Raw genomic sequence first — 14,653 nt, 5'->3', positions numbered from 1 at the left:
CATTACCATTAGGACCAACTTGAATTTTTATTCTTCTAAAACTGTGGTATTGTGTGACTTGCAGCTATATAACCTCACCAGAATATAAATGTTAATAAGATGGACTTTTGTGACCATGAACAATTTAAAGTAAATTATAGTGCTCCATCATTTCCACATGCAATGCAGCTTGCTTTTCCTCCTCAAACTCTGTGCTTAATTTAGTATCTCCTGCATCAGAAACCAGCCATTTGCTAACTATTGAAATGATATCAACTTTGTTTATAATTTTGATTGGTATTTGTCATAGATAACACTTTTCATCTTTCTCTTCAGAGAAAAATTCACAGTATATAGATAAGAAGTTTCCAAGTAGTCTACACAAGGCTTTAGCTTCTCATTTCTTAATTCCAAACTATATTTTCTAAAAATGTTGCCATTCTCCTTTGGGTCCACCTGTGCGTCAGTCACCAAGAATTAAAGTATATATTGACTGTTTTCTTAAGATCTTTTAAAGTTATTCATGGAAATTCTCTACTTCAAAAGATGTTGGCTCCTAATCTGTCATTATATTCACGATGGTCTATCTGTCTACACTTTAGTTCCATAAGGCAAGATGATTAAGTGTCTTACAAATGATGTTTCTAGGTTGCCTTTGGGCCCATGATGAAACCAGTTACCCCAAGTCCTTTATTTATCTCCCCAAAGAAAATTATGAGCCATCCTTCAGTTTATGTCTTCTGATTTCATTTATATCAAGGATGTCGGAATAGTTGTAGAACAGTTCTTCTAGTGATGTTTCAACTCACTGGCCAACAGATAATACTAAGAATTATATGATTTTTAGCACCTTTGCTTCCTTACCACCTCTCTCACTGAGGAAATGGAAAGGGATCATTATTATTTTTTCCATTTCATGTCAAAAAAATTCACCACTCAGTAGTTAGGCTATCAGTGATGAGACTCCACATGTATCTAAGCTTGTTTAAGCCTTCAAACACTGTCATCTAGAAGCCCTTCCAGCTTAGTAAAGCAGTTAGAATTTGTGCTCTGTTGAAACAGCTTTCAGGAATTCAAGGTCACCACCACACCAATTTTGAAAGGATGGATATGCATTCAGTAAGCTGGAGACAAGGTGAGAGGTCACTACAGAGGACAGTATAAGCTGCAGCACTGAGATGGAAAAGCATTGCATCTGTACAAAGGAAAGTCAGTGGTCCATTTAGGCTAGGGTACAGAGCAGGGAAGGCCAGCAAATATGGCCTGATAGCCAAATCCAGCAGCCTCCTGTTTTGTATGACCAGAGAGTTAAGAGTATTTTTCACATCTTGAAAATACAATAAAATATGATTTAAAAATTCTTAGCTCCTGGGTACATGGAAGACAAGCAGTAGGAGATAAGGCAGGAAAGGCAGGGTGGTATCACATTGTGGAGGGCCCAGGACATTGGGATAAGGAGTGTGAACTTTATTCAGTAGGTTACAACCCAAACCTTCTCAAAAGTTCCTAAGGAACAGCATAACTAGATCTACGCATAAAGAAGATTAGGCTGGCAGCACTGTAAGTATAGATTAGAAGAGGGGAAAAAGCAGAGGAGAAGCAGATAAAACCAATTAGGAAGCTATTTCAATAGTCCAAGTTGCTGGTAATAAGGGAGCAGTTTCCTTTATTGGGATAGTGGCAGTGTGAACAAATACAAGGAGACAGATACAAAAGATATCACATAAATGAACCTGACAGTACTTTTAACTGACTGGATATTAGAGATGAGGAAGAAGAAAGAATCAAAAAAGTCAAACATCTAGGGCAGGGTAAATGGCAGTACCATTCACAGCTGTTAAGTCAGAAGAAGGAGAAAGTTTCAAGGAAAGATAGTAAGCTCGTTTGGGGGCATGTTGACTTTGAGATACCTGTAGGACATCAGTCAATTAATCAAGTATTCACTGAATATTTATTAAATGCCAAGCACTGTGCTAATGTCTAGGGGTACAAAGAAAGGCAAAAATAGTCTCTGTCTTCAGAGTTCACATTCTAACGGAGAACATAACTACATATAAAATATATTACAGAGTAAATAAAAGATAATCTCAGAGAGGAGAACCACTAGCATCTGGGTTGAGGCTGGGGAAGATTGCTGGAAAAGGCCTCCTGCGGAAGGTAGGTTTTGATAAGAGTCTTAAGGTAAGTCAGAATGGTGGAAGTGGGCAGGGGATCTGAAGCCATAGAGAGAAGTCATCAATGTAGAAGTCTTTCCTTAAAGTCATGGGAATGAACGGGCTTGTCAGTGAAATATGCATGCAGAGAGGGAACAGAATATAAGAAAACTTCAACGATACGTTCTTAACACTTTAACCATGCAACTAATGGTTAATGACTTTCACTAAGTATAATAGATAGAGCACTGGGCTTGGAAATCAGGAAGACTCATCTTTATGAATTCAAATCCAGTCCCAGACACTTATTAGCCATGTGACACTGGGCAAGTCACTTAACCTTCTCTGCCTCAGTTTCTTCATCTATAAAATGAGATGAAGAAAGAAATGACTCCAATATCTTTGTCAAGAAAACCCCATGTAGGGTCACGAAGAGTCAGACATGATTGAAATGACTGAACGGACAAATAAAAATCAGCTTCTTTTTTTCATATTGTATATATGTATATAAATATATATATATGTACACACACATATGCAAATATACAATGCTGCTCATTACCTATTTCCCCTGAAGAGCTGACCACCCCATTCTTTTGGATACCTATCTCTGCACTTTCAGGATTCTTCTCTCTTGGTCTTCCTCCTCCCGGTCTAACAACTCTTTCTCAGTCTCTTTTGCTGGATCATCCCCATAAAGTAGGAGGTCTGATTGTGTCACATTCCTTTACCCAATGGTTTCCCTCCTGTCTCTAGGATAAAATACAAATTCCTGTTTGGCATTCAAAGACTTCCTTTACAGTCCAATTGCCTATTACTTAGCTTCACTGGCCTTACTCTTTCATTCCAGCAAAACTGGCCTATTACATGATATTACATCTCCGAGTCTTTGCATGGACTGCTGCTCATTCCTAAAATGCATTCTCTCCTCACCTCCTGCTCTCAGAATGTCCAGCTTCCTTCCTTCAAGGTCCAGCTCAAGTACCACCTTTTTTCAAAGACCTATCCTAATTCCTCCTAGTTATGACTACACTCCCCCAATGAAATTACTTATTTTGTATTTACTTGTCTGTATGCATGTAGTTTTCCCCTCGAGGCAAGGATTGTTTGTTTTTCTCTTTGTATTTTATTTTCTCTTTGCATTCTACTATGTGCCTAGCACAGAGCAGATGTTTAATAAATGTTTGCAGAATTAATTAATTAGTGACTACAGGGCAGTTGAAAATTGATTAACTTACCACTTCTGCTGAACAGAAGGCTCACAAATTTCAAAGAAAAGCTGATCCCAGAATCTTACTTTATCATAACTTTGACAGATATGGAATTGATTGAGGCCAAATGTGTCCATAAGGCAAAATCCCACCAAAAATAATGGTTGGAAGAGTGATTAATAGGTTGAAGCAGGAAGAAGGCAGGCCACTACTGCCAAACATGAGGGAGAAAAATTCATTAGAGCATATATATGCACTTCAATCACGTAAATTAGTTTTAGCTACCTATATCAGATAAAAATCTGAGCTTTTCCATTTAAGATAGTCTAATAAAATCCTACTTAATATTACCATGCACTGTTTACTCAGTTTTATAGGTTACCCTAGAACTGACCATTTAAAACTATTTTAACAGTACGATAATTTCTGGGAAAAAAAAACACTAAAAAGAATATTTTTTGAAAAAACCTTCCTAAATAAAAAAAATTCTTTTGACCATTACAATTATATCTAATGATATACAAATATAACTAGGTGTATATACACACACACACGTTTCAGTTTTACCCTTTCAACACTGATGAGCTACTGCAAGCGCTTGACAAAACTGTTAAGAAAATATAATGCCTGTTCTCCTATGGCAAATTCCTGCTTATTCCTTCACCTACTTCTGTAATGCATTATCATTTATAACAAATGACAGCTGTGCCACATTTCCTTCCTGGCCTGGAAACCAAACATAGTGATTTCAGAAGACATTGCACTACAATTTGGTTTCCTATATGGAAAAGATAATCCCCATTCTTTTAGCAAAAGTAGCTAACTCTTCAGAAAGTGACTTCCCTAAACAATTTCTCACTACAAGTCTTCTTTTAAAATTGTCTTTGACAAATCTAGAACAGTAAAATATTTCATCAGAACTCTTCATTTGGACAAATACACACTAGCAAACAGAAGAAGGATCACCAATTTCAAAGCCAAGTCCCAGAATTCTTTTGTAGTATCATGCCTGAACCTAAGAATGAATTATTAAAAACCTATACATTGTCAGAAATGTAGAAAATAGTATTTACAAACCCAAGTGTGAATTACAAACACAGGAGTGAAAAGGTTGTGAAAAAAACTTTTTTACAAAGTGCTAGAATTTATTCCTATTGAATTCTAGAACAAAGACATCCTGTGCAGAGATCTGTATAACATCAAAATTCCAAAATATTTCCAGGAACATAACAATAAAATCTTGTATTTATAAGGATATTGACACAAAAGGAGTATAGTGAAAAAATTTCCATCAGAGCCAGGATGCACCTAGTACATACATAGTACAGAACTCTATTTTCAAGAATACACATGCATGCAAATCACTTTTTATGTCACTAACTCAAAAGACACGTTTTGCCTACACATCAGAGTTACAGCAAGTGCACAACACTAAAGCAATACATAATAACAGGACACATAATCGTAGCAAATACATCACAAGAGCTGAAAACATTGTTATGCCACATGTAATAGGATAAATATTTCCATTGGGCATGATATAATGTAATGACAATAGTAACACACAGGATATGTTATTTGTCAACCTGTTTATCTTTCTAAAATTCATTATTCTAGGAAACATTCTTAGAAGCAGCACAAAGAATTGTACAACACAAGTTAGTATCCTGTTTTAAAGCCTTCCCTATCCCTATCTCATTTCAAGCCCTCTACTTTACCATATTTGTATTACTAGAATTGAAATGATTTCTTTTTCTGCATATGGGCTGTTCCATCTATATGTATATAAATACTGATACATATTTATTCTGAAACCTGCTTATGTATAAATACATCTATCTTTGATGGACCTGATTCAAGGAGAAAAACAACTAGGACAATTAGAATCATTAGCTCTGATTATAGATGAACAAACTAAATATGTCCTTGCTTGTGGAAACTAGTTCAACCATCTTTCAAACTAATCAAAGAATAGTTCTCAAAGTCTTAAAGTATCAAAGTGTGTGTTGTTTTTATTTACTCTGCTAAGCTCAAGTGTTAAGTTATAGAACTTGTTTTATGGATTATTCTTATTAAGTCTTCTTTCCAGAAAAAATTGTTAACACTGATTTATTCTGAAAGTTCCTAAATGACTTAAGTAAGATTGGTTCATTAGCCTATTTGCAACAGGTCCATCTATCTTCCAATGGTAAGGTCTCTGCCAATGAACCGTACATATGCTGCCAGTAGTTGCTGAGTTATGTATTTGAAGGTTTCATTGTTATCTCCCTCACCCAGAACTATATTACTACCTCACATTCATATGCCTCTTTTCAAGCAAATGCTCTAAAATACTATATAGGATGAAAATAACATTGTGGTAGACATACTAGGAAGGCAATAGAGTCAAATATACTAAATCTCTCCTTTGGCATACACACAAGTTAAAATCTCAGTTGAAATAGTTGTATAAAACAAGCAGCAGAAACCTATTTTCAAAGAAAAAATTCCACAGATAATTATAATTACAACTACGAAATGAATTATAAATTAAGTTGCTTAATACAGTAGCGATGCCTTTTTTATTGCTGTTCAGTCATTTTCAGTCATACCTAACTCTTCATGACCCCATTTGGGGTTTTCTTGGCAAAGATACTGGAGTGGCTTGTCATTTCCTTCTCCAGGTCATTTTACAGATGAGGAAACTAAGGCTTAGATAGATTAAATGATTTACTCAAGGTCATATAGCTGATAAAGATGTGAAGTGACATCTGAACCCAGGTAATCCTGATTCTGAATCCAGATTATCTTCCCTATTCACTTTTTTCTAAAACTGATAATAACATTTACATAATTGGGTTTAGAAAGTGATAGTCAGCCACCAGATGGTGCTAATGAGGTGTCCATTTTTATTCTGCAGTCTGTGCATGCCCAAATGAGGTAGAAGAGCCAAGTACAATGCTCTCTAGGATTACCATAGTCCAAAACCTTTGACACCTTAATTTTGTCTCTCGCTATGGAGTAGCCCCACTTATCATATAGGGGTATATGGTTTTGTGGACCTACCCAATTAAAACTTAGCTCTGAGCCCCCATCCACTGGTTAACCCCACCTCCTTTTCACTGTACTACATTTCAAGCATCATTGGTTACTTGCCATTAGCATTATGAAATCAATTCCCCATGGAAACTAGCTACATGCCAGAATGCTGGATGTGGCATTGTATTCAACATAGAATCAATCAGTTATTAAACGACATTTAATAATCATGTTACACAGTGCAAAATAAAACAGATAAAGCATCTAGCAAACAGCTGGAAGGTCTGTTTGAAGTTCTAAGACCTACATAGTTTGACTCCTTCCCTGAACAGGCAAAGAAGTGCAACAACATAGTTAACATAGTTCAATTCACACTTCCCTCAGAACCAATCATCAGGTGAAAACAGAAATCTTAGATACAAAGCTTTGTCTCAGTCATGGCACAGAAGCCAAGAATGTGGTTTCTTGTTCAAACCACAGCTCAGGAGGGTTGATGCTTCCTCATCTCCGGTGTTTAGGACCACTGACTTCATTTACTTCTCCAGAGCAAAGCTAGTAGAATCAACAGCCAGCCCTAGGAAGCAGCTATGCCATTATCATTTCTACTCTGACTTTCACTGTATGTAACTTTATGTCCCCCCCTAGACCAATGCCCCTGCTCAGCTTTTAGAGAAGAAAAAAAGGATAGCTGCTGTAGAGTGAGCTGTTATATCTCATTTGATATTAGCATCATCCCTGTAAAACAGGTAGAGCACATATTATCCATATTTTAAAGTTGAAGAAGCTAAGATCCAGAAAGATTTAATGTCTTACTCAGGTCTTACTAAGTCCAAGTACTCCTGGTTCTCAATCCAGTATTCATTTTAACACTCTTGTTCAACAAAGGTTAATTGAAGAACTTTATCAGCAACACCTAAGACTCTATCAAATAAAACAATTACATACAAATGTTTTTATGCAAGAAAAGAAGGTACACAGTTATTTGGCTAGCAGTATCTAGATAAGTAAAAAACAAGAAAAAATACATGTAGGGTGGATTTAGCTCCCCTTCCCACCTTCCCCAGCCAGTCGATGTAATTACAGAAAGAAAAGGACTGACAAAAAGAGGTAATAAGGTATTAATACTTTAAGGAAGTAAAATACCAGTTAACTTTCTACTACTCTTTTACAAAGTATAAAGGAGTTCTCTCTGGTAGAATTAGAGAGGAAGCCTGGCCATTAGTTAGGGAAAAAAATGAGTCATGCCTGAGTGGTCCTTAAAAGAAGTTTGAGAGGGAATGAGGGATAGGTGAGGCCCATCCAGTAGGAATAATATAGACACTCTCTGTGGAAACAAAGACACAGGGAGGATCATGAGTTTTTATCCAGAAGAGACCTTTTAGACTACTGAGTCCAAATCTCTCATTTTACAGAGGAGGAAGCTGAGACAAGAAGTTAAGTTATTTGCCCATGGTTACACAATCAAGTGCCTAAGGTGGGATTTGAACCTCCATCTTGTGACTCCAAGTCCAGGGCTTCTCCACTGTTCCACACTGCCACTGGCAGAAAATAGCTTGAAGAAATAAGACCTCTAGTAGCAGAGAAGAGAATAGATTATAGATTCTGAGCTAAAAAAAGTAGCATATACAGAAAGTCCACTGAGTGGCTCACCAAACAGAGATGCTATATCTAGAAAGGAGCAGGATGAAGACTCCAAAGAGCCATACCAGAGGCATCAGTTGTCCTAGACACGTGTTTCTCACATGTGCCTTATTACCACTATACTCTTAAGTTTGTGTCCACTCTCTTCTCACTGGTGGAGTGTGTATTTATTCGTTGGAAAGAGCACCTCAAGTTAGAAACTGCCCTCCCAATCCCGGCAGTAAACCTCAGGGAAAGACTAAGGAGACAAGTGAGAAGAGAGAAAGAAAGGTAGGAACTGTGTTCTCCTACTGGGAATTGTTTGAAGGAGAGTAGTTTCAAGGAATCCCAAACCTGTAATCTACAGCAATTATTCTAATCATGCCCTCTTAATAAATGTCTTTACTTTGAGCTAATTGTGTCTACTGGCTGACTATTAAAGTTAAATCTATCACTGGGGGCCTGTAAGCTGTATTTTTTAGGAGTAGATTCCCACAAAATACCCTTAAAATCCTCAAACTCATGAAAGAAGTTGCCCATCCAAGTGACCAAAAACCCAAGTGACCAAACCTACAATGGAAAGTCAACATGAGGTAACTTCTAGAGAAGTACCACAGATAAGTACCATCATACCCCATTAAAGCTCTTAATTAGTTTTAGAAATATGCTATCTTAGGTGATACATTATAATTATATGTTGTATATGGTGCAGTTATCTCCATAGGAAATTTTATAAATGGGCAATCAACTAAATGACATTATAAGAATGTTTTAAGAATATTAACAATATATTTAAAGCTATCAGAAACTTGAACTCCTTCATTTTACAGGCCCAAAGAGGTTATAAGGAGCAGATATTAGGAAGGGTCTGTTTATAATGCATGGAAGTCATTACTGAATTGACTGTGGTCAAGGCATGGGCAATCCTGTCCTTTTTTTGGAGGTGGTTTACTTATGTTGAGGAAAAAGAAAATTCAAAATTGAGTACCAACTTAGCTAAGTTTCGAGCAGTTCTATCACCAAGTTGGGCACAACAGGGTAATGAATTTTTCAACTGCAGCAAGTCTAAAAGATTTCAAAATTACAAAAGAAATATGATGTGCTCTGGTGGGAAGAGAATCCATACCAATCAAATTACAGATCCTTCAAATATTAAAATGTGCTTCAAATAAATCTGTTTCATCATTGATAGTATATCAGACAATGGTAAACAACATATGTGGCCACTAACATAAAACAAGAGCAAAAGTATATGCTATTTTCATTTCATATTTTGTTCACAATTGTATTATCTAGTAAACTAGTTCTAAAGATTTATAAAAGTATAAATGTATACAAATGCCTTTGCAAAAACAAAGATTTACACATTTTCCACAGCTTCCTCTCCTTCATGCATAAATGAAGAATATTTTTTAAAAGCAACAACATAGTGTTGTACTCCAGAATTTACCTTACATATGAAGAGAATTATTTGTTTTCATTTATAATGTAATTTGTTTACTATACCAGTTACAGAACTGCCCCCAAAATTAAGACCTTCCAAAAAACTTTAGTTTCCTAAAAGGATATGTATTCTAAGTGACTGCTATTTTTAGCAGAGCTCCAAAGATAGCTTAATTGCTCTTAAGATAAAAGCCTTTTTTTAAAAAAATCAATATTCATTAAAATACAATCTCTTTGTGTTCTTTTCTGTGAATAAAATTAACCTAACACTCCTTTTCCTTAATGAAATAAAAATCCTGTTTACAGTCAAATGTAAAGAGGAAATTCTAAGGAAAGACTTATCACATGAAGGGTAATGGTTAAGGCTTAAAGAGACCAACAAAAGCAAACTAAAAATCTCGGATTGGGAAAACCCTTAATTTGAGTCAACCAGGTCAGCTCTTCAAAATTAAAATTAAATCTCATAAATAGCTTAAAGTAGACCTAAGGCCAGCTGACATATTCTCCCAAAAATAACAGAATGTTTCATAAATTTATCTTTTTAATTACTTGGGGAAATACACATTAAATAACTGTAAAGAGTACAGTATCTATTAATAGCTGTTCCTTCACAAGTCACGACAAAGGCTAATTTTTCTCAGGTGCTAAATTAATAATTAAATTTACAAAATGTTGTTTAAATATGTTTCTGGTAAAAAAAATAAGTTAGTTTCTAGGTGAGTTTGAATTCTCATTAAAATAAAAAGAAATATTTCACACTTGAAGTGACAGAAGTTATAGGGTTGCTTAAATTACATTTCTACTGTAAATGTTCTAATACACCTCCCCAGCATTTTATTATCAACTATTCCACTCTTAAAGATAGCTAAGAATCTACTTTACTTTATTATGTTCAAGCACTGCATTTAATGTCTCTATGCAGTTCATTAAAATCAGAGATATGCATAGCTGTTTAATAAACCGTATTTTCTTCCCAATAAAATAGGCAGGCAAGGTTGCAAACATGGTGTGTAAATATAAACTTGCACAAATAAAACAGATCAGTGAAAAATATGGATTACATCTGCATTTATGAGGCAATGACCTTCAAAATTCAAGTCAGCATTCCCTAGCTATTAACAATGCTCTTCACAGTAGAATGATTATACTACAGTTCTACAATGCATACTTTCCTTTCTTATAGATTATAAATACACTTACATATTAGAAGTAATGAAAGCATGTCTATAAAAGAGTGATAACTGTAGCAACCTTCATTTAGGAGATATAAAGATGTTTGGGTTGATTTTATAATATTTCACAAATTGGCAGATTAAGGTAACTAGTCCAGTATAGCTACTTCAATATAAAAGATTACAATAATATTCTACATTAAATTTCATATTCTCAAAAAGATGCCAGGTAGAGGTGTATAGATCACCCTCTATATAGATTAAATAGTATATATATTCATATTTACTGCTCTTACTTCCTGGAGAAGTTTATATACAACACACATGTAAATGTGTATACATATACACAATCGTATACTTTCTAAGAGTTTATACACATTATATGTAGACATACTTACCTGTATATACACTCATGTCTGTTTTTAAAGAAGATATCAAGAATTATATGGGACTTTAAGGGAAAAAAATACAATGTTGCAAAATCAAAGAATTGCAATTCCAAATATGATGAGAATCAGTGGTCTTACACAACAACAAATGCTTCACTATTCCTTTCCATATTGCTTCCAAATACTATTCAAAATTAAATCATATTGTAGGAAAGAAAAGAGTTGCTAAGGAAAAATAATTTTCAAACACTCAAGTCATGTTCATGGAATATATTCCTTTCATATGATATGCTAGTTTGATATTTCCCCCTCTAATTTTCACATCACAAAAGTAAATCAAAAATTATGCTAGAACCAAAAACTGTTTGTGTGATACCATCTTCCTATGTTTTTTAAAGGCCTGGATTTTCAATGTCAAGTTTGACGAGTTTCAGTTAAGAACAACAGAACATACAACTAGTATAACATAGTGTTGCAAGCATGCACTCAGCAGTTAATCATAAGCAGCATTCTTAAAAGTTAAATATTTGTATTTCCTTTCTCAAAGTAGATCACAAAAACTACCAATACCTCTAACATGAGGTCAACCAATCACTAACCCTTGACATTGTTCCAGCTATTAAAGAAAATAATCAAGTAACTTATCTTGATTCATTAAAAATGCTTGGTAACCAACCATTTTTATTAGATTGATGATGTCACTGGTTCTTCAGTTTATTTCAGTGAAAACTAAAAAAAACTGTTACCAGTCCCAAACCTTTTACCCTGAAAAAAAAATGTGACAATGACTCGTCTCAGAAATCCACCCTCAAAACACATTCCAACAGTTCCTGTAAGAGGTTCCTAGAACTATCCAAATTATGCTTCTACAAAAAGCTTTAAACTTTAAAACTAACAAAAATATGTATACTTTGAAACGTGTACTTTGGTGGCACATAACCAGCTACTTCATATGGTATGGGTGTATAAATCACATTTTTTCCTTCCACAAAGTGTTAAAAAAAAATTTGTAAATCTAGCCTATAGGTAAAGTAACTCATCACTCTGAAAGGAAATAATATACATCATCTCAAATGATCAACATCAAATACAGTAGGGCTTTCACTTGATGGTTAGCCTTATCACAAATTCTGCTCAGCCTGTGTTCCAGTGTCTTTAAAAATAGATTTTTCTACTTTTCCCTCTAACCTCAGGAACCTTCTGTAGCACCTAACAGCAATGTTGACATCAAGGGGAAAGGGAAAGAGACAGATTAGAGATGAGCACTCTGAACCCAGAACCAAGGCAGCAAAGAGCTATCATAATCGCCTCCCTCCTTCACACACTGCTACATCCCAATACAGAAGGGGAGGGTGTGAGAAGGGCCAGAGCCACTGGGGCTGGTGCCAACAGTTTCCGTCTGCCACATCTTGGAACCCAGAGCTTTCTGTCTTTTCAACTAGGGCTGTAGGAATCAGGTAAGACTTCACTGATTCCTGCTATATTTGTTTCTAGGGAGGGGAAGAAAAAGGCAGTTTCCAGCTGCGAATTCCTAATGAATTAAACACTGAGGGTTTTCCAGTGTTTTTCATCCCTGACTAAAGGAGGAGAAAGGCTTGTTACTGCATTCCTGGGAAGGACTACTACTCCTGACGTACCACACAGCAGTAGGGAGGGAACAGAAGAGCACGGGATCGTAATATAGCAGGCGCTGAAGGGATTCTTTTCATTCTGTGCAGCGCTGTTGTTTTCTTAAGTCGCTGATTTCTCTACCAAGCGCCCCCCACCCACACACCCCAATAGCTGAGACTTGCACTCAATCTACAACCTCTTCCTTTCGTCCCACCTCCAAATCCACATCCATACACCTGCTAAACACATCGTTTTGGAAGTGAATGGCGGTGGTCTACATGTGTGTGTAGGGGGTTATTGGGTGAGGGGCTGACAAACGTCTGAAAGGGGAGTCTCTCTGTTCAATAGGCCACTCGGCATGGACTGCTGTGCTCCATCCTACAGTCCGAGTCTGACTCACAAAACGCTGAAACATATGACATATACCATTATTCTTCCCATCAAAGAAAAATATAAAAAGAAAAGCCGGCCAGCTCCGGCGCAGGCCCCCCCCCCCCCCAAGTCCTTCTGTCCTTCCTGAGTCCCATCCCAGCAGCAGGCGCATCAGCGCGGCCGGCTACCCCGAGATTGAGTGTCTGCTCCCTGTGTCCATGGACTTACAGCCCCATGGCTTTAACTCCGACGGGGCGGCCGGGCCAAACACCTCCCGACCTATCCCCAAGAGTGCGTTCAGTAGGGGTGCCCTGCCCAGGGGACAGCTCCCTCTCCGGGAAGGCTTTTTGTGCGCCCAGAGTGGCAGGGACAGTGCAAGGCTGGGTTTCTCCAGCACCCAACAGGGGAGGGGGAACTGGTAGAAGGACTGGGGAGGGTCCTTGGGACAAGAGCCTGCACCTGAGTCTGCAGTACTTTGGGGATCGCCCGCCCCGATCCAGGAGAGCCTAGGAAGACAAAAGTGGGGAGAAGAGAAAGAAAGGGGGCATCGCGTCCCGCTCCCGCGAAGGAATGCTTGGGGAGAGGCTCCCCCTCCCCTCCGGGAAAGCCCCCCAGCTAAGCCGCAGCCGGTCCACGGACAAAGCCCAGGGAGGCGACGGCAAGCGGGCGGCCCCGAGCCAAGTTACCCCGGAGCTACGGCCGCCGCTGCTGCAGGGGGAAGGGTGGCGGAGAGCCGAGGGCGGAGGGCGCTGGGGCTGCTGACCTGGATGGTGCAGGTGTACTCGCTGTCGTCCAGGAGCCGCACGGTGCAGCTGTACTCGCGCTCCAGGTTCCTGCTGCTGCCGCTCATCAACCTGCTCAGCATCTTCCCGCCCGTCCGCCAGCCAGCCCGCCCCCGGGAGCGACGCGGCGGCGGCGGCGGCGGCGGCAGCGGCAGCGGCGGTGGCGCTGCGGACCCCGGACCCGAGCAGGCGCCCCTCAATGGGGCAGCGCGGCGCCCGCCCCGGGCACCTGCACCATCACTCCGGCCGGGCCGCGCTGCCTCTCCTGTCCTCTCCTCCTTTTCTTCCTCCTCCTCTGTCACCGCCGCTGCCGCCCGCCAGCAAGCCCGGAGACTGCTGCTCGGCTCTGCTCTGCTCTGCTCCGCGCCCCGCTCTCCTTTCAGCGCCCCTCGATCGGGGCTCAGCTCGTGGGGCGGGGCCTTCGTGGTGAGGAAGCCAATGAGAGCCAGCGCGGCGAGAGTGAGTGGCGGGCGGGAGAGCTAATAAAGACGGGGTGCCGGGAGTGAAAGACAGACCCCAGAACCAATGACAATAAAGGATTGGGGATCGAGGAGAGCAGGCCCGGCCCTCTGGCATCCCGAGCGAGAGGCGCTTTTCTCCTGGCTGTTCTTAGAACGCTGTTGCCCCTCCCGCCGGGCCGGGAGAAAGGGACCAGGTTGGGTTCAGCAACCTTACATTGTCCTGACCTGCAGGAGATCCAGGCTCATCTGCAGGAGATGCAGGCTCCGCTACAGAACTGCTGTCTGGCCCCTTTCCTGAGTCCCGTAACACGAAACTAGCATTGGGCAGGCATCCCTGCTGCCTTTTGCTCTCAGCCCGGGAGGCTGCACCCTAATACCCCTAAAGGGCCAGGCCCTCCCTCCTCCCTGTCCTCTCCGGTTTGAAGGGTAGCTGGTTCATTCA

At 39.2% G+C, this 14,653-nt stretch overlaps 1 protein-coding gene across 5 annotated transcripts in view; it reads right to left on the bottom strand.

The window, feature by feature from the left end:
- Nucleotides 1-14,156, bottom strand: part of FRMD5 (FERM domain containing 5) — a 363,021-nt gene extending 348,865 nt beyond the window's left edge. For 4 of the 5 annotated variants that reach the window (XM_072623630.1, XM_072623631.1, XM_072623632.1 and 1 more), the window contains exon 1: nucleotides 13,732-14,156. In XM_072623630.1, the coding sequence (XP_072479731.1) occupies nucleotides 13,732-13,833 (102 nt within the window). In that variant the 5' untranslated portion in view covers nucleotides 13,834-14,156. The remainder of the gene's footprint in view (nucleotides 1-13,731) is intronic. The other variant, XM_072623628.1, reaches the window with a different exon arrangement.
- Nucleotides 14,157-14,653: the final 497 nt, after the last annotated feature.

This window comes from Notamacropus eugenii, chromosome 7 (genome assembly GCF_028372415.1).
Source record: "Notamacropus eugenii isolate mMacEug1 chromosome 7, mMacEug1.pri_v2, whole genome shotgun sequence".
Taxonomy (NCBI): domain Eukaryota; kingdom Metazoa; phylum Chordata; class Mammalia; order Diprotodontia; family Macropodidae; genus Notamacropus; species Notamacropus eugenii.
This window is presented reverse-complemented; position numbering and strand designations above follow the sequence as displayed.